The sequence below is a fragment of the Lepidochelys kempii genome, chromosome 6, assembly GCF_965140285.1.
Source record: "Lepidochelys kempii isolate rLepKem1 chromosome 6, rLepKem1.hap1, whole genome shotgun sequence".
Taxonomy (NCBI): Eukaryota; Metazoa; Chordata; order Testudines; family Cheloniidae; genus Lepidochelys; species Lepidochelys kempii.
In genome coordinates this window covers 90,462,401-90,483,468 of record NC_136385.1, presented here as the reverse complement: position 1 = coordinate 90,483,468, position 21,068 = coordinate 90,462,401, and the positions used below count along the sequence as shown (strand labels likewise).

Genomic DNA, 21,068 nt, shown 5'->3' with positions numbered 1-21,068 from the left:
TGAAGTAGTAATATAGGAAAATACTGGCAATGAGAGGTGGAATCTAGGAGCTATATACATGTATGTTGTGGGACTGTTCCAAAATTATACGCTTTGAAGTGGCACATGCTCTGGGTATAATTTAATTCCTCTCTCCCATTAACTCTGGCTCTTTCTATTCTTTTAGCTAATTCATAGGCGCCCATGGATTCTCAGGAACAAGTATTTCTTTCAGCTGCACAAATAGCACAGCACCTGATGCTTCCGTGTTGAAAGTTGAATGATTCTAGGGCTAGAGGACGAATAGAATGGGATGAATAAAACATTGGCATTTAAAAGGCACAGTACATTTGTGAAGACTTATTAGCTTTATTTCTGTGGATTTTAGACTAACATTTGAATGTACGGGGGAAGGTAAGGCACATGACAATGCTCTATCAAGTAATGACGACCCTGGGATAATGTAATGAAATGCAATCAAGTTTTGGTTTTTCCTTCGTTCCTAATTCTTCCTTTATTCTTCCTTTTCTTCACTGTTTTTTGTTTTTTTCATTATAAAATAAAAATCTCACACTCACACACACACACACAGTTGCAAACATTTGCTGCTGCTCTGTAACCGTCCCATAATTGGGAAGAACATCTCAGCAGAAAGAAATGGAGCTTGTGAAGGCTGCTAAAAATTCGTAGTTCTTTTTGGCTGTTGCCACTTATTTACCAATGAGGAGGTAACGCCTGCTGGTCACAAACTGATATACTGGGATGCAGAAAAGTGCCTTACTATTAAACTTTAATGGTGGAGAACCTGTTGCTAAGGAACATTTCCAAGGTGATTGGTCACAGCTTCCACATTTCACAGGGCCGTTTCAAGAAAACTTACACCATTCCGTAAGCTTTGCACTTGTTTATTATAAGAAAACAGAGCAACAACAGACAGATTACAATCTTCTGGCTAACACACAAAAATACATGAAAATACTACCAATTAAAAAAACCCATCACTGACTCATCTCTATACATGACAAATACACAACCAATAAATATCTTGAATATAAAGCATATATAACATGCTGCCCCATAGCTAGAGGATAAGCACTGCTGCACAAGGTGAGGGTAAAAGAAAGGATTTTTTACATGTTATGGTACCAACTACTTGAAGTTTGAGATATTTTACCAGCCAGATCATAAAATAGGCATGCAGATTCGTGGCAGATTTCCAGGGTCTCCCTCTATACTTCTCAGCTTCCCAAACACCTCATGCGTTGGAGTGGTAGACCTCCATAACATGCAACAAAGGACAAAAATTCAGAACAGTCACTTTTGGGCCACACATTCTATATATACAGAACACATCCAAACTAGACATACACATGTTAATATTTCCCAACAAACAAATAATTTAAATTAATACTTTCAAAGCTACATCTATGTCCATTCTGACCAGCAACTAAGGAAGTCCCTTCCCTGTCTCTGACTCTCCACTCTCAGCTTCTCTGCATATCCTACTATCCTATTGCCCTTCCTTTCAAGAGATGCAGCTGCTTTGTTAAGCCTCAATTTTCCAAAGACAAGCGTACAAGTACAGTCCCATTGAGTTCAATCAGACTGCTCACATGTCCAAAGTTAAGCACTTGAGTAAGTCTTTGCAGAACAAGGTCTTAATTGTGCATGCTTAGTGAAGAGGAGCTTTCCCAATTTAGCCTAGTTCTGGTTGACAAAATGGAGGCACCCACAGACTAAAGATGGAGAGGCTTTAAAAATTTTAGTAAAAATTCAGAAGTCTGCTCCGAGCAGAGATCTGCTCCTCACTAATGCACAACAGGGCCTAAAAACAGAGTCCACCCGAAGACAGAAGAATTGAATACTTCAAGGACAGTCCATTAAAATGATGTTGTACAAGTACAGCCCCGATTCAATTCACACCTCACAGCCAACTGCAGATTGGGGAATGACTGAATTTAAAGGGCACACATGCTAATATGTGTATGAAACTGTTTAAACAAAGAGAGAAAACTGCTCTTGGACCAACACTTTAATGCTATTTTTTAGCTCTGAGGAACGACCAGTTTGTTAACGCTGGAATACGTAATTTTAACGGGCAAAAGGAAACAGAGTCAAATAAGAGCTGTGTCAACCTTATAGAGAAAAATAAAATCTGAAAATCACAAGACTGATACACAGCAGCATGTTGAAAGAGGAAAGGCGCTAAAAGGTACTCCAGTACCAGATGGGCCTCAAGGCACTAAAAGGTACTCCAGTACCAGATGAATGAGACCCAATCTGTACAGGAGGATACTAGCTTACAGTACAATTCACCCCTTAAAGAGTGGGGTGCACATTCCACGTTTGCAGGTGAAGCAAGTTCTGGGGCTGCTGTTTTCTAATAATGTGGGAAAACATCAGAATTCTATTTTCAAGTATAAGCATGCAGATGCTGTTTATAAAGATTATCCCCACGGGGGTGTGAACAAGACAGTCGCTCCACCTTGAAGCTCTCTATAATTGAAAACATTATTGCCCTTCAACCCTGAATCTTTCTCCAGTACCTCAGCCGGACTTTCACGGAGCTGGATTTGCAAAGTGGACAGGTAGATCTGTTTGTGTCCTGGCAGAAGTTCCCACAGGGATATTTTCTTTCATGATACAGTGATAGCCACCTTTTCTCATTCACTCTCTATGGACCATCGGTCTAGGTTAAACAAGAGAACATACAAATGTTTAGCATTGAGATGGAGCTCCCTGTACACATAGCACCTGATGCAAGTATTTGTGGAATGAAGAGCAGAATAGTATAGACAGGATTGAAGGACTTCGCTTGATTGCAGGACATCCTTCTCTGAAGGGTGTGAGTAATGTGAATTTAGTACACAAAACAAGGTCCACCTGCCTTGTAATCAGGGTATGATTGTGCAGATCTAGAACTAACCAACCCTAGAACTGTCAGTCTTCATCCAGAACCCTACTTATAACCAGCACTGCAATTGTGCGTTCAGCATGGAAATTACACACATGGAATCACTGTTCCTAAGGCAAGAGAGACGCAGGGAAGAGCCAATGCATCACCCAGAGGTACTGGCCAGCATCACAAATACCCTGGTTTAACAGATGCCGGCACTGAAAGCAACTGAATGAGACCACTGGGGATGTACTGCTTTGAATGGTTAAAAAAAAGATTGCTGCATAACTTTGCCACAGCATGCTAGGGTTGAGTTTTCCTGGCAATTGGGTGCCGGAAAGGTTGGATGAAGTCTCAGTGCTGATGGAACTACTTGCAATCATTGTGAACAGTGTCTGGAATGCTGCTTGTCAGTAAGGAGAAGAGCTGTGGAAGCAGTAGAGAGGTTTGCTTCTGTAGTTCTAGAGCGAAGAGCTTTATCCTTCTCTTTAGGAAATCATAGTGTTCAGCTGGATCTGCAGTGAGGGGTGAGATGATCCAGAAAGGGATATTTTTTCCTGAGTTCCAGTAGCAGCAGCTACTTCTTGGGTTTCTCCAGGATGTTCAGGAACTTCCCTCGAGTCATTTCTCTAGCTGAAATCACAACAGAGAAAAAGATTAATGTAAAACAAACGGTTAGAGCAGGATCATTTATAATATTTAATTAGAGGACAGAAATTCATTTAGATCTGTGCTCTGGTGCTAACGCATAGCTAAGAATTTTTTTAAATGAAAAGATAAATCTGAACTACACCTTGAATTCCTGACAGCCTGGAAACGTAGGCCACACACTGGAAACTTCAAAGCTCAGCAATAATTCCCATGGCCTGTCTCATTATATACAATCTACACTTTCTATTCCTATTGTGGATAGCCTCATGGTCATGCAAGATCTCTCTCTATCTTTGCACTATCAATCTTTGAATGGTGTAATCCAGAGCTCCAACGCTCTGTCTCAGGGCAATTGTTCCTGGATGCTAAAATCCATCAGAGATCATGGAGCTCTGTCTCTCCATTTCAGGATTACTGGTCCCTAGATGCTTATGATCTTAAACAGAAATTAGACAGCATTTTCTCTCTCCCTTGGCAGTATTACTCCTTGGATGCTGCAATATAATGGGGTTTATATTCCCTCAATGCAGTTCATCTATGTATGGTGTAATAAAGTAGAGTTTATAGAGCTTTGGTCTTCTCTCTTTGCATTGTCAGTTCCTAGATATTAAATACAGCAAGGCAAGGTTTATATGTCTCTCCCTCACTCTTGGCATCATCAATCTCTGGTTGCTGTATTACAGCAGAGTTTATACAGCCACTTTCCTGCATGAAACATTTCTGACTTGTGAGCCCACAGGCTCTGGCAGAGTCACCCTAATACAATCTTTGTCCCACAATCACAATACAAAATATAGACAGCATGATTAGTGATCGAACCCTGGAGAGAGGGGTTTCCTCACCTTCTCAGCTCTTTTAAATAAGGCTTTAGTAAGCTTTGTGCTGGTGAAAGGTTCCTGACTAACAGCTCAGGGAACATGGAGTCCTTTATTCACAGAACAGGTACAGGAGCAGTGCAAGTTTCCTATGCCAAACCTGGACAGCGCCATCAAGGGAGGAGATGGGATTTTAGTTTTTATATGGTCCATTCATAGTTCTTGACTTTTCTACCGAGAGGAACAGCAAAAATGACAAATAATGCCTGAGGTGAGGATGGATTTTGTAACGTTACCACTTGTCCAGCAGGAACTGAACTAAAACCTGACTCATTTCACATAAGCTACTAAACACCCATTATCAGGCAAAGACATTTGGTCACTACTCACCTGGCTGATTAGAACTCATGAACTACCATTGAAAGACCTCAGATGCCATCCTCAATTCCCTAAACAACCGATCTCTACTTCCCTACCTGAAGAAGCTGTATCCAGTAGCTGGATGTTTCTGCCAAAACAGTCAACAGTGAAATAGCTAATGCTGGCAGTTAAATTGGCATGGTTAGGTTTCAGAGTCAACACCCCATTGACATGAATGGGACAAATCTCAGCTATCAGAGCTTTTGTTTCAGGCTGCCTGCAGACTCAGGCAGACATTACTGCATCGGTGACACTGGTTCATGTTTTCAATCATGATGGCTAGAAATTTCTTTTTTAAAATGTAAACATGGATTCTGGACCACAATTCCAAGAAAAAGGATGAACTCTATGGCAGGTTCCATGACTGAGGAATCGCAGAATACACAGGGTCCTCCCATTATACTGAAGAACAGTCCTTTGTCTGAAGAACTGGACCGGGATTCAGGAAATCTGGGATCTATTCCTAGCCCTTCCCTTGATTCATTTTGCGAGCCCAGGAAACCATTTACTCCTTTTGCTCCTCAATTTTCCCACCTGCAAAATGAGTGTAATAATAAAAATATCTGTCTGCCTCCCAGGACATGAATACCAATAAAGTGCTCTGAGGCTCCCGGATGGAAGGAGCTGGAGAAGGGCAGAGGGTAGTTTGGTTTTTTTGGTTCGGAACTATATTGTTATAAACAATCCAAGCATGTGATTAATAAAAATGTGAGTTTTCTAGAGGTTTCAGTTTGAAACATACTCCTCAATGCAAGCAGCTCCCTGACACTGCCATGCTTGACACTATCCAACAGTGCAGCGTTGTAAAATGCTATTGTGGAGAAAGCACAAAATCGAAGTACAGCATTCTCAGCTGATAGAGTGGCAAGATTTCCTAAAAATCGGACCCATATAGGAGATATACGCATGTATGACAATTCCGTTCCACCAAAGAGGGTTGCACCCTATAAATCAAGCAGTGAGCATAGACTCCTTCTGTACTCTGAGTGAAATTATTGTGGGTTGGGGGTTGCTCCAGAGCACGTGCCCTCCTGTTCACTTGTCATTGGAGATGTGAACATTTCTGATTAATTCACAGACCTCTCATTTTATTCTTCATTCCTTTATCCTTGCTATCCTACTCTGCTGTAGCTTAAGATTCTTACCGACCTGCTACAATAATCATCGCCCGCTCTCCCCCCCGCCCAACCTGGTGAAATTGTTTAGTGATGCCAACCGCGCTTTTAATTTGCAAGACATCAGACACAGAGGTAATTTATACCAACATCTGTTCATTTCTGACTTCTGAAACAAACTCGCACATGCTGCTACAAAATCCCATTAGGAGCAGGAGGCAGCCTTCTGCTATTCTGTATTTCTCTTCTCCGCACTCGGGCTGTGGCAGGGCTCTATTTTTAAAGGTATGACACAAAACTAAGAGAAAGGCCCCACATGTTTGTATACGTATAGAGATTGCCATGAAATACATCTCCATAATGCAAACAAATCCCAGCTAAACGGTAAGGGAAAATTTCCACAAATATTTACAATCTTGTTTTCCCTGCTCTGCCTGACTCTCTGATCTTCCCAAGAATCACAGGTCAGTGTATTGCTGGTAAACACAGGACAGATCCAGATTACAGGGTTCTGAGTTCAAATGTCTTGCCTATTCCTTCCTCGGTCCCTTTTTTTAATCTGCTTTGGAGTCTTTCCTGAACACGAGTGTTCCATAAAAAAGTCTCCAATATTAAAAGTGCTCCGTCCACCCAGCTCCTGTTAAACAAATTCTTTATGATGGGACTAGCATTTCCAGGTGGGCATCTTGGAGTTGTTTGGGTTGCTGTAGAAGCTGGAGAATGAAGAAACCACCCCTATGTTCTAAAAGTGATTGCAGTCAAAGAGAAAGACCGTAAAACCTATCTTAAGCGACTGCCCAATGGAACAGTAGAAGCCAGTTGCCTAGTAGACAGAGGTGGTGGATCTTTTAATTAAAAGGCTGGACAAAATATGTACTGGAAGCCTTTGGAATATTTTAAAATGGTTGCTTAAACAAGTCACTTGTCTAATGGAGGTGGGGTTTTAGCGCAGGTTTCATTGTACCAGCAAACAGACACCACAGAGTCTGTGCAGCATAAAATAGAAACATGAATCTCCATGTCAAGTCACAATTTACAACCCTTCCTATGCTGTGCATCTATCACTACAATAGAAAATCAACAATGGATACGATCGCAATAGCCTGGTTACAAATTAATCTCTTCAGTTAGATGGTGGGGGGGGTGGTGGTATTGAAGACCACAGAAAAACACCTTTTTAAGATGTTATCAGCCTGAGTTACAATAAAAGTTGAGTGCTTAAACAGACTCCATTTCCTCGGACTGCATAAAGCACTGGCATCAGACTGCTGTAAATAATGGGGACCCTTGACCCGGGAATTAAATTTTCTGCCTTGGAAGAGGTGGATCTCAGAGCATGTATTGGACAGGAGAGGTCAGGGTGGAAAAGGGAAGCTGTGATTTCCACTTGCTCGGAGGGTGGAGTTAGATTTAATATAATCTCTTCTTTAGAACTTCAATCCCTCAATCCTGCATTTAGCCTTGTTGCCTTGTGCTCCTGTTCTACTACAACTGTCCCCAAACTGCCTCCTGCAGTAAATTTTGTGGCTGCTGGCTGAAAAGATTCAGTGGTACAGATTGATTTCTTACAAGTGAGGAGATGAGGGATTACCAAAAGCAGCCCTGGCTAACAAGATTGGGTGCAGAATCTCCTGCTAGAGCAGCCCACTCTGCCAGCACTTTGCATCCTTTCACTATGACATATGGGTTTCATTACACAAAGATTTTCCTGATTTTAACTTTGAGGCGATTACATTGGAAACTCAGAGCCATCTTTACATCTGTAGCAATTTAAAGGTTAAGTAACTTTTTAATCAAATGACAAAAACTCATAATGTTTTGCCTCCAATCCAAAATGAAAACTGCTGCTCCGGATGTTCCTTCTAGTGACAATTTAATTAGGAAAGAACACTCTGCTGGAGATGGATCCATTCTCATTGGTCCCCAACATCTCATAAACAGCCTTCTCATGCATATGACAACACAATACAAACTGTGTCATAAGGTCTGGATAGCCAGGAAATAATGGAGGATTACTGCACTAAAACCAGTAATGAAAACAGTGACTTACACTTATATAAGCAACTGTCACCCAAAAGGATCCCAAAGTGATATACATATATATACACCCCCACACACATTCTATTATACCCATACACAAATATACACACACACAATTACACATAAACAAGGCATTTGGGGATATCTATGCAACAGAATAATGTGACAAATTGCATTTATCACGAACCTTTGGCCATTACACCTGCCCTCTGCTCACTAATCCATCTCTTCTGGGACTTATTCTAGCATTCCAAGTCTATGAGCAGCTTCAAACTGCAGACATTAAAAAATGCAATCAACCTGACAAAGAAACATTTCCTCCTTTCTTCCCCAAATTCATTTCTCAAAATTACACTGGACTAAAATATAGGACAGGCTCAGCCCTGGACCAGTAACAGTCCTAAATTCAAATATTTTGCTACTTTTCAGGGTTGGAAACTCATTTTCTCACCTTCCCAATGAGGAACACAGAAATTGGTTTTAGACCTGAAAGATCCTGAGATATCAGACTTTGAATATCCCCCCCCCCACACACACACACTTTTTTTTTGGTGGGGGAGGGTAAAGAAAGGCTATTTTAGAAAAATTTTAAAGGTTTTAAAAATGTATCTGTTGTAGTTTTCCTCTTCCTCTGAGTCCTGTACAGTTGGACTTCTGGTAATTAAAGAACCTGACCTTACAGATTTTAAAAAAGTCCAAATAAAGTTTTTTTTAAATATTTCTGAATTATTTCTATAATAGTTTTTCTTCAGATCACATCACACTATCATATATTCTAATTCTGCCACATATTTAAATATTTATTATCCCTCCTTCCTCATCCCATTGCTGGTTGGTTTCTCATACATGTTGCCCTGATCTAATTCATTTCATATCATCTTCCCCCACAGTATTCTGTTGATTGCTTTTAAAACATTCCCCATTTCCTAAGGTCTTTTTTTTTCCAGGTGCCCCTCTTGTAGCCAGTTTTCCAGTTAAATTATTGTGTTTTGATCAGATTACCAGCCAACACCAGGAAACTAATAAAAGACATGGTGCTTGACTGTAGAACTATTATATCACTACAGGGATGAAAAACCAAAGTACTTTCCCTTGACTATAAATACAAAGAATGGCCAGGGGAACTGTCCAAGGCTGGGAGAAGCCTACCTTGGAGAGAGACAGATTCGAGCAGTAGGAGGTGATTTTTATCTTATTTGCCAAGAACGTCTGTTGTAATAGGGATGACTTCTCTTTGACTGAGCAGACAGCATTAGGGCAGGAAGACACAAACACACGGGGGGCCCTGGAAGAGCTCACTCATGAGCAATGGGTAAGATTCTTACTTGTCTTAGCTTGTGAAAGTCAATGGCAAAGCTTAATCTTTTGGATGGGATCCATTATTAGTGCATCTGGGGGACACTACACGGGCAGTACTTAGGAGAACAGAGGCATTTGTACGATAATCAGCCCCAGGAGAGACAGACAGAAAACTCAGATGCAACCTATTTAGAAAAACACAAACTAAAATAGCAAAACTATGTGAAGATTTAAATTACTACACTAACCCTAAAAAGTCACAACAGAATGGCTTGTATCAGCCAAGGTCTATGGGACACTGTTAGCAGGGCAAGAGAGGTCAGTCAGCCTGCTTCAAAAACTCTGACAATGCAAGAGGAGAGTCCTGTACCCTCTGACCTCCCAGGTGGTCTTAGCTCCTCTCCTACCAAGCATACTTATAAGCAGAATGACCAGATTCCACCAGTCCCATCAACACCTGGTAGATGTTAGAAATTTGGCCTGCTCCATCTCATCCTTAACACTTCACAAAAAGAACCCTAACTGCTCTGCTGACCCAATCTCTCTCTGATATGGCTGCCAGATAAAAACCTCAGTGTCCTGATGTGTATGGACCCATGCAGCAGACCCAGACCAGAAAATAACTCGAGGAGTTATCTCTGAAGAACAGTGGTTAGCAGATGCCATCCCCATCTCCTTCACAGAGGACAAGACTACCTGAAATATGCTTTTGTTTAACTTGTGCTTAAGAAATCATCTCTGGACACTGAGTATCTACCCAATCATTAATTGTTTGAGGGAAGGTAACCGAGGATTGAGCAGCTGCCAGAAGGAGCATCTGGATGGAGCAATATTTTCTACTCCTATACCACCTTTTATTCTTGGATCTTAGAGCACTCTGCAAACAATTTATCAAGCTTCACAACATCCCTGGGATGCCAATGCCAGACCAGGTATAAACCTGCAGTGAGGGGCAGTGACGTCCCAGCCCAGGCCTACAGAGCCACTAAGATCTAGTTCCAGGTCAGAAACATGAGGACCGTATAGCTATTTTGTTTCAAGTGACCTAAACAGTAAGATGAAACTCCTACAGCACCTCCCACTTCAGGAGCTGGCAGCAGTCAGCATCCTATGAGGGTGAAGGCCTGATCCCCTTGACCCTCAGAGCAGGGAAAGAGTTACATCTCCTCTCCGTGAAGCCAATAAAAACCTCTCTTGATTATAATTTAGATAAGAGCCACTGGATTGAATAATAATGTCTGAAACTCCCCTGGCTGTTTCACCTTGAGACGTCCATCACTGGGTTAAACATGATGCTAATTGCATTTGGATTGATTAATTTCTCTCACTCCTGTCTATTCGAATAATGCTTAACAAAATAATCACAGCACCCAGAGCCAAATCTTCTTCGTCAAAGGAATGAAGCCATCAGAACCAGCAGAGATGAAAGAAATGAAGATGACCCGTAATTACTGCTACGGTGATATCATTACCATATTATAGAAAATGAGTGTATGGGGGGGCGAGGGGGAGAGCAGGGGCCTACGATTATTATTTATTTTTTAATGGAACCTTACGTCCCAGGAATACAGATCTGACACAGTGGAGCATACAGAAATACAGAACTGAAAAAATATAAATCCTGTGCATTAAATTGCAAAGTACAGTGAACACTGAGGCTCTAGATACATCATCAAGTGCCTTGTGCTGTGAGCTGGTGTTATTCACACCACTACTTTTTTCATTCCAGTAACACTTTGTATATGACTAGCACAGATTTAAGATGTCTGTCTCCCTACAGAAATCCTCAGACATCCACAGTAGCACTTACCCTTAATCCTGACACTAATGATGATATTGTTTTAATATCATTACAGGTGGTCTTGTTCCAAAGCCCGACATTCAGTTTTTAAACTGTAAAATCCAGCTCTGCATTCAAAGGAAAGCTTCTCTGCTAAAGACAGTTATTCTTAAATGGTAATTCCTCATTGAAACAGGATGTAAATTCAGTGGCCAGCCAAACTAGAAGATGACTTAAATTGTTCATTATTGTGGTTCCATACAGGTATCAAATGTATCTAGTCCGGAAGAATTTAAACTAGGATTTAAAAAAAAAAAAAATTCAACCAAAAGGAAGCCCTCCTGCTCTGTTTATTCTCCAAAATACACTCCCCAAGCCCCACTCATTTGAGAAACAAATAGCTTGGCAACTGTATAAGATCTTCAAACACCTGTGCTCTACAATTCTAATTGTGGTTTATACAGTTCACTTCTCTCGGTGCCGGTTATGTCTGCCCCTAGCCTCTGACTGAAGACACAAAATACATAACCAACAGCTTAAAACATTTATTCTGGAGTAAAGCCAAGGTCAAATACACACAAAAATGTCACATGCCAAAAAAAAAGAAAAAAAAAATCAAGACTTGAGTAAAGGATCTGAATCATGAAGCTAATTAAATACAGAAAAATGATGTTCAAATCGTTTTTAAAGACGAAGAAACAGAAACTCAATATATATGTCTGATATTAAACCCATTTCAGCATGAAAGGTGAGGATTTTTTTCCTCTAAGTGCTTGTAAGAAGTGCCAGACTGATCTCAGTGGGCCTAAGCTCCCTGAGTTATCTTCAGACTAGATACAGGATGAACAGGCTTTCTCCAACAGATGTGCCTCACCCCTGACCTCTAGGGCAGTGATGTGCTTCCAACATTTTAACAAGGAGATCTCTCAACATTTTTCCACCTCAGTCTGTGACAAAACATTCCCTGAGGAAAGTATTCTCTTCACTCCCACCCCTCCTGTGCAAAATATCCATCTGTTCCACAGGTCCCCCACAAAACCTATCAATCTTTCCACACACACCCCAAATCCACCAATGCATCCACCCTCAACCGCTGGGCCCAGTAACAATTGACCTACCATGCTTTCCCCGCCCCAGCACCTCATAGAAGCTCCTCTAGGTGGTGGCTTCCCTACCTAACAACCTTTGGTGACAGCAGTGAGAGCAAACAGATTGTACTGAGGCCTCTGGCTGTGGGATGGTTGAGTGGGTCCCCACTAGTAGTGAGCTGAGGGAGAGCGTAGTTGCATGGGAAAAGGGTCCTTTTTGGTTCTTGAGGTAAGCAAGCGTCCCCTGGAGGAAGCTGGTGTGTGCACATGGGAGACTGGGTAGAGGGGTTCTACCCTAGCTGACGTGTAATGTTGGAAACGGCCCCTAGCTTGCTTGGGGTAGTAGGTCTCTACAGGCTCATGGTGAGGAAGGGCTCTCTCAAAGTAACAGCTCTTTAAAGTCCAACCTGAGGCTAGCCAGGCCTTGGATAATTCTGAGCACAGAAGCCAGTGACAGCAAAGGGATTAGAGTTGTCAGGGTAGAGAGAATTACATAGTCACAGTACAGTAACTGAAAAATATTGTGTAGTGATTATGTAAATCTCTAGACTCCCACTGGCTAATAATGGCTGTCAGACAGCCAGAATAGAGGGATACAAACTGTATGGTTATGCAAGTCAGGACACCCACAATCAGAGTGCAGGGAAATGCATTAAAGGAAAAAACTCTTTATGGTTATGGGTCAGGAACTATACAACATCCTTGCCCTCTGAATGGCTGAGACAACTCCCTTTGAATAGGATATGTAATAGCTTGACATTTATATTTACTAACGAAAGATGAGTTGTGAGATGGGTTTGAATTGTTTAACTTAAATTCCGTTGACAAGGACAGTGAGAAGAGGGGCCTGGGTGAAGGAAGGGAATGCGCCAATATTCTAAACTTATTTGCCCAAAGTTGTATGTTCACCTACTTTCCAGAACTGTAACTTGAAATTTAACAGTTGTATAATATTTCTTACATTACAGGTGTAATGTCTGTAAAATGTTATGAAGTCCTCAGAAGGCAGACCGTATATACATGCAAAGTATTATTTTAAAATAAATATATATAAACATAATGACCTCTTAATCCATTAAAAAAAAATCCAGATGTTAGATTTTTCCTTAACATACAGTCTAATCCTCAAGAACCCTTGTTGGAACAACAATTTTCAGTGGAGGAGATAAACGTAAATCCCAGACGCCATAATGAATTAGCAAAGATTAAAGACCTGTTCAGGAAAAGAAGAGTGGATTCTTATCAGTGAACTGTACTATTTGCTTTAAACTGGAAATAAACAGAAGGTCCCTTTCCCAATCCGTAAAACACTGATACAGTACAAAAAATCCTAACTGGGCGACTGCAATTTGAACTGTGCCCTAATTAGTCTTTTCCAAGCAGTATTCTACATGTAAAAGTAACAGCACCTGATTCATACCCAGTATCCCAGGGCTAGGGCCAGGGACTTCCTCCTAGCAAGAGTCAGGAACTATGGAACTGTAGCAGGGCAGAAGCACAAGGACCTGAGCAGCAGCCCACCATCTCAGCTGGAGGAAGAGGAACAGCAGCTTTACAACTAGCTGGACATCACGGATGTTGGAAGACTCTTTCTTCTTTACTATGAACTATGGATTTCTTTCCTCTTTGCTGATTGGCTGTTAGCTCCACCTTCTTCCCACCCAACCTTCTCACGGTCTCTCAGTTGCCAGCCTCACTCTCCCTCTCCTCCAGGATCCTTTCTGCTCATGTACCATTAACCTCCCTGGACTGAGGAAACGTTACAATTCCAAAGGGGTTTGAGGAGGAAAGATAAACAATTTTGCCAAACTGCATCCAAGTTGGTGCTAGACATCAGGGAATAGACACATATATTTAAGGAATTCACATGGCTCCCATAATATCTGAACCATGTTGGAGATACAGTCAAGGATACAAATGAACAGAGAGGAAGAGGTAGATTAGGAGGAGTCAAAAATCAGGACTTGAATTATATGTATGTGTGTGAGGAGTTCTGTGCTCTACCAAGCTCTGCCCATGAGCCAACACCCACCTACCTGAGATGCCAAAATGAGACACCACTCACAGCACATTGTGTAGATATTCAAAATATAAACATGCAGGCTTTGCTAGGATCCTTAGGCGTGGTTCTCCCTAAATGGGTTCAGGTATACTCATGAGTAAGCCAAATTAAGGCACACCCATAACATATACATGCCTAGGGCCCTGGCTCCCAGACACATATGATGACATCAAAATCACCTCTTCCATAAAAGGAAAGCTTAAAAACATGATGTGTGTAACCGATGCAATGATGTCAGCCTGAGTATGCAGACAACCTCTGGCAGAGGGACAAACAGAAACAATTAGAGGCAGGGGAGAAAGCGTGTGGCCCACACCAATTACAAGAGCAGACCATATCCCCACTGCTCTGGATGGGTGGGATGAAATTGTACACATTTCTTTTGTGCTTTAAGAACACTCTTATTCAGGTAAACCAGAAGCTAAGCATAGAAATATCAGAGGCAACACAGAGACTATCTGTTGAAAAGTGAAATGACAGCTTGGCCTGCAATCCGGAAACATCCTTCACCCAGCCCTTTTCTGCTGGGATTTGTGTTGAATGACGTTTACTGCAGGTTAATAATTAGTTTTTAGCATAAGAGTCTAGTGTAGTTGTCCTCTCCCCAGGAGAGAAAAACAGGCTGAACGATTTTTAGATTATATGCTCTGATAAGACACAGGCTCCTGACTCCCTATGTGCTTGTGCCATACAAGCCACCTGCTCTATGGAGCTGCCACTGGGGACACCCTGGAAAAGGTTTAATAATAGTGTGCTCCCTGGAGACGTTACTCAAAAACCTGAGCTAAATTTACAGCCTATATCACAAAGTAAAATTTTGTGTACAAAATCCTATCAACAGAATCTAAGGCAATCCCTAGAAAAGGGTGATACTCTACGTTACACAAATGTGATTTCAAATTAAATGAGAATCTGCCATGCTTGCAATAGCAAGAACATGATGGAACATAGGAACTGATAGACCGGATCAGATCAGTGATCCAGCTAGTCTGGTATCCTGTCTCTGTCAGTAGCTAGTATCAGAAGCTTCAGAGAAAGATGAAAGAAGCTCCATAGTGAACAATTATGAAAAAACCTGCCCACACAGAAAGATGCTCTCAGCCCTCGGGAATAGTTGGTTTACACCCTACAGCATGAGGTTTTATATCCCTCCTAAAAATACTTTATTCTAATGTAACTATGGATGTTATTATCCAGCTCATCCAATGAAGTGAGCTGTAGCTCACGAAAGCTTATGCTCAAATAAATTGGTTAGTCGCTAAGGTGCCACAAGTCCTCCTTTTCTTTTTGCGAATACAGACTAACCCGGCTGCTACTCCGAAACCTGTTATAATGCTAAAGACTCTGCCAGAAGCGACCTTGAGCAACCTGAGTTATCCTATCTGTAAAATGGGGAGAATCATACTTGCTTTCCTTCTGTTGAACGGTTGTGAGGCCAATAAAAATGGTTGCTAAGTGCTCAGAATTAAGGTCAATCTGAGGAAGAGTGGGACTCAGATCACGGTCTCCTGTCTCCCAGCCTGGTGCCTACTTCAGGCCAGAGGGTATTTATGTAGAGTGGAGGAAGAGTCATCACTCTCCCTGTGCCCTGCAGGGAGCTACAGAGTGGTGGGGGTATTCGGAAACACTCCACCGTGGTTTGGGGGTATATGAAAAGCCAAGCAGTGCAGTGGGAACTGGAACAATGCCAGAGCATTCACCAATTGTGAAAACTCTGTTAGCCACAAAAAAATCAGCATTTGTGCAAACAACTGCCAAATCTAGACACATTTTTCAAGAGGAGTCTGATTTGAGGACACTCCTCATGCCAAATTTCAACTTCTTACTCCAAAAAAAACCAAACAGAAAACAAAATTGCAAAAACCCCACAAGCATAACATTAGGCAACGTTAATAGAGATGTTGCTATCAATCCAGCTATAAAAGTTTTTTAATAAGATTACCCCTTACACAGATCCTTGTGGCACCCCTTTCTAGACACCTTCTCTCTGACTCAGCTCATATCATCCCAGTTATTTCAAAATCTGATGTTGCCAAACTTATCAAAATGAGTCTTCCTTGAGGAAGAAAGTCCATGTCAATTTGAAGTTTAACTGACAGCTTTGTTTGATTATCAATGCATTATAAAGATCAGAACAATTTTGTAAAAAACATTTTTATACATAACTCTAAATAATGACAGCAGATTATATTATTTACTACTTGCTGGCAAGGGGCCCAACAGTGTTCTCAGAGCTGTACGAGACACAAAACATTAAAGAGAGTTCCTGCCCCAAAGACCTAATAATCCATAAAACAAACAACAGGAGGCCCAGAAGAGAGAACTAACTTAGGGTACGACTACAGTACAGATGCTATGTTGTGCTGCTGTAGCACTGGAACGTAGACATTTGTTACAGTGACAAGATGGGGTTTTCCGTCACTGTAGTTAATCCACCTCCCCGAGAGGCTGAAGGAAGAATTCTTCAGTCGACTAGTGGTATCTACACTGGGGCTTAGGTCAGCTAGAGAGTACGTCACTCAGAAAAATCCACACCCCTGAGCAATGCAGCTAGGTAAACCTAAGTTGTAGGTGTAGACCAGGCCTTAGATTCCTTTTTCCTCCTCTCTTTATCTATCATGCTGGCATTAGAAGGACACTTAATGCGGGTGTTTGTGGGATTTGCAGAAGCAGTGAGTCTTTAGAAAGGATATGAATGAGGAGAGCATAAGGGCCTGACATGCTATGATGGGGTCAAGATTAGCAATAATAGTGAAGTAAAAGGAGGCATGATAAAGAGACAAGATCTCTTTAGATTCTATTCTGTTCAGGTTTTAATACCATACCCATCACTGAGTCGTGAGCACCTTCCATGGAGACAGAGTTTTATGGGATTCAAAGGCAAGGATGAGACATTTACACTGAGTAAGATGAGCAAAGAGCCAGTTAAGGTATTCAAAAGAGGAAAGTTACATGGTCGTATTGATGGGTGCGGAATGTCACCTAAACTGTTGTGATTGACAGGAGGCGGCAACATGGGTATCAGAAAGGTTTCGGAAAAAGTGTAATAACCAGGATGGGAAACTGAAGATACGAACAGGTGTTTTAATTGCTGGGACAGAAAGAAAGGTTCCACTTTTCAATATGCTGGTAGGAAGAAACGGCAGCATTTGATCATAGCCTGGATGTATATGAACTAAAAAAATAAATCCCCACTGTGCTATCATCTACCATGTAATATTTCAGTCCCAAAAGTATATAATGGTCTCAAAACCAAAACCGAAATTAGGGCTTCAGATGGGAGCATCCAATTCAACCTTAGCCAAAATGTTGCTACCCTTTGGGTATTGCTGCTCCTGGGTGTTTTGGCCTTTATTCCTTTGAAGAGCAGGAAACCTAACTTCCTTCATCAGTCAGCTTTCCACCTGGGTTGTTTGCTTGTGTCAGGAGTTCTCTGAAAGGACCCATCTGAGAGCAGGGCATATTCAGACGTTGCTTGATACTCTGTCTGAACTAAGGGCTTGTCTACATGGTGCAGCAGTGCACAGTATGGAGGTGTGATTTCTAAGGCACACTAAATGGTCTGTGTAGACCATGCTGGCACACACTAAAAGGTCCCTAGTATGCTTTAACATATTGCTATTTGAAATAGTACTATGGTAAAGCACACTAGGGAACTCTAGTGCACACCATGAGGGTCTACATGGACCAATTAGTGCACAACACATTAGTGCTCTTCAGAAATCATACTCCATAGTGCACCGTGCGGACAAGCCCTAAGCTATCCACCACCACACCCAGTTCTTGAGAGTAGAAAAATACAAACAGCACCACAAACTTTTGGAGAATCTGACTGCTCTATTAGAGGGAAAGAATCTGAAGACTTATTTTGATGGATGCAACAACTTCTGTGGCTACGGAGGCAGTGTGTTCTAGTAGACTGGGCACCAATGACCTGCCATGTAACCTTACGTAAGTAACTTCCCTTCTCCATGCCTGAGTTTCCCCATTGAGCATATATACAGCAGAAGCTCTGTAAAGATGTTTGAGACTGACAGAAGAAAAGCACCATGAAATAGCTAATATTGGGTTCAGACTCGAAAGTGTTCCAGCACAAATGACTGGGATCTTTTCCCAGTCAGTCCAAGGTCTTAGGCAAAGAGTCTGAAGAGCCTTCTGGCACCCTCAGCTATTGCAGGAAGGCCAGTCAAAGGTACCTGAGTCCCCAAGGCATCCGCCATGAAGACCACTCAACAGAGATCATTTGTCAGGAGAAGGAGTCCCAAATCCTGATTTCTTGCCCCATCTGCCATGGCAGAGGTAGACTAATGGCTGGACAAAATCCAAATAAAAAAACAAGAAAAATACTTATGATCTTACTACTAAAGAAAAGCCTTAAACTAAATATTGTGCGCTAGCTACCTGGCACACCTACCGACACAATACCTGCAGTACCATAGAGTCTAGGCCTCTTCCTGTTGGACCAGGCCCAAACTACACTAAGCACTGTACGAACACAGAACAAAAAGACAGTCCCTAACCTAAAGAGCTTACAACAGATGGATGCAGACAGACTGACAAGGGAGTACAAGGTAACAATGAGACAATGCTGGTCAGCACGGTAGGAAGTAGTATCAGCACACCAGCGGCCTAACGACTGTCGAGTTTTTTGTAGGCATCAAACAAAGGAGAGTTTTGAAGGAGGATAACGAGGTACGTTTGGCGATGTTCACAGGGAGCGAGTCCCAACACAAGAGGCAGCATAGGAGAAAGCATAAAGGTGCCTATTTGAAAATTTAGCAGATGGGCGATGAAGGCTGGCATCATGCGTCAACTGGAGGCAGGAGTCAACCTCTTGATAGTGAAGAGAGATGACAGGGAGAGTGGGCAATAGGACGTGAAAGGCCTCAAAATGAAGACAAGTAGTTTATGTTTGTTGCAATAGGAGAAGAGGGAGCTAGTGGAGGGATACAGAATACTTTTACATTTAAATTTAACTTATTTCTTGCAGGCTACATGGCAGGAGTGAGGGTTTAGAAAGAAGTTTAAGGACACTTTCCATGGCTCACCTGAATCAGGCTGCTCAGGAACAATAAGATACTTCAGCTTTTATTTATGTTCAATGATTTCATTAGCTCATTTTTTATATTACCCCTGTATATTCAGCAATGTACTTCCAGGTAATTAGAGGAGACTTCATAGAGAGGACAGGAAAATGCAGCAGAACTGGGGATTCCCTGAATGGGGAAGTATAAGAATCCTTTCTTTTCATAGCTTTGTTGCCATGACTGGTTATCATTTGAATTAGATCACCGTCCTTATGCTTTAATTAGAGGAAGTGGCATTCATCCTAAACAACCTAACACCTCCCCTTCCACATATGACCCACATGCACTGGATCTGCAAATGCACCAGCTGCTACTGCCTGGAGAAAGTTGCAGTAATTTCTGGGAGTATAACAGCAAGTCTGAGCTGGTCACCACTGTGTGACCACTTGCAAGGAAGAAAGTTTAAATGATGCTCTCCTTCAGTGCCAAACTTAGTGAAAGCTCAGCATCTAGATCACTGCTTATTTGCCCACATGGCACATAAATACCAAGATGATCAGCAACTTAGAAATACCTTAGACAGGCAAATAGACAGACAATGTAATGTCAGGAAACAGAGGCTTGCTAACAGGGCTGTCCAAGTGCTAGGTATATCTAGGATTTATGGCATTTAAAGAAATGTAATGAAATCCACAAAGCAGAGATTTTGCCAGTCAGATACAGTAGCCAGTGTTAAATTCCTTGCTCATTAATCCATACAGGTGCCAGCTTTTATGTTCCACACTAGGTGGGGACTCTCTAAAATCCCTGTCTGCATTAAGAAGTGATCTGCAACCATGCACCAAAGAAACAGGAAAAACGTGGCCTGAAGGAGTTAAGGAACTGCTTAGCTGTAAGATGAAAGTAGTGGGGGTGCATTTTCAATGCCATCTGCTGGATAAAATGGACAATTTCAGTTATGGTTCGTGGGAGCTGCGCTTCTTATTACCTCCCAACAGCAACAGATCTCTTCTCCATATTGTGCTCTAATGTGGAGACCAAAGGTATGTGTTTAACTACTTACTAAGCACCTACTCCCCAGCACTACCACTATGGCCAGAAAAGCAAACAAGCAGAGTCAATTTAATCCTTGATGAGGAGTAAGGGGGAGGGTGTTGGCTCTTACTCAGCTACAATAAAATTCAGTGCGACTCTCCTGCATTATCTGCTAGCTTTGAATCCATGTTAGTAATCACAAACTTTACTTCTCTGATTAATAGCATATGGTGCATGTTCAATTAAATCTGACAGGAAGAGCACTGATGTCTTGGTGTGAAACCCAGAGCTGGCTATGGTCCATCCTGGAAACACTTTCACACCGGAGTCAGCATGTAGTTCTGTGTACACAGGTTTACTGGCAAGGCCATCAAAATGGGAAAATATATCCATCTTATCTAAAAAAATTCTTCTTTGAGTAGGAAGGTCCACAGATCATCACAATGATCTACTGCCTGCAGCACGCAGCTAGTGGGCAGAACCAGACACAAGAAGAGGGAAAGACCATCATCCTGAAGAGTCTACCAGTTATAGATGACTTCTATAGCTAAGAGTGATAATCACAGAGCAAGTCAGATAAGGTAATACCACAGGAGTCAGAGACAAACATTTTTTACAACAGAGCCAATGAAAAGGTAGTTTCTTGCTGGAAACAACAAAACAGCATTCTAACGTTTTCCGTGAGCTATAACTATATATCCCCAGGTGGGTCAGATCTGAAAGCCCCATTCACTGAAGCATGGCATTCTCATTTGTACACAAAAGACCATGTTGCTGCTTTATGCATTTCCTCACAAGTAAATGTACCTTTCCCTTCATGATGTTGTCATCACTCGAACAGTGAGCTCTACCAGACTGATG

General features: G+C 41.8%; 1 protein-coding gene across 2 annotated transcripts in view; it reads right to left on the bottom strand.

The window, feature by feature from the left end:
* Positions 1-868: 868 nt before the first annotated feature.
* Positions 869-21,068, bottom strand: part of LIN52 (lin-52 DREAM MuvB core complex component) — a 60,945-nt gene continuing 40,745 nt past the window's right edge. Inside the window, exons 6-7 of one of the 2 annotated variants that reach the window (XR_012159493.1) lie at positions 2,526-3,508; positions 869-1,255 (exon numbers count right to left, since the gene is read on the bottom strand). Coding sequence is in view for 1 of the 2 variants with exons in the window: in XM_073349146.1 (XP_073205247.1) it covers positions 3,453-3,508 (56 nt within the window). In the remaining variant the exon portion in view is untranslated. Of the gene's footprint in view, positions 3,509-21,068 lie in introns of both variants that reach the window. The other variant, XM_073349146.1, reaches the window with a different exon arrangement.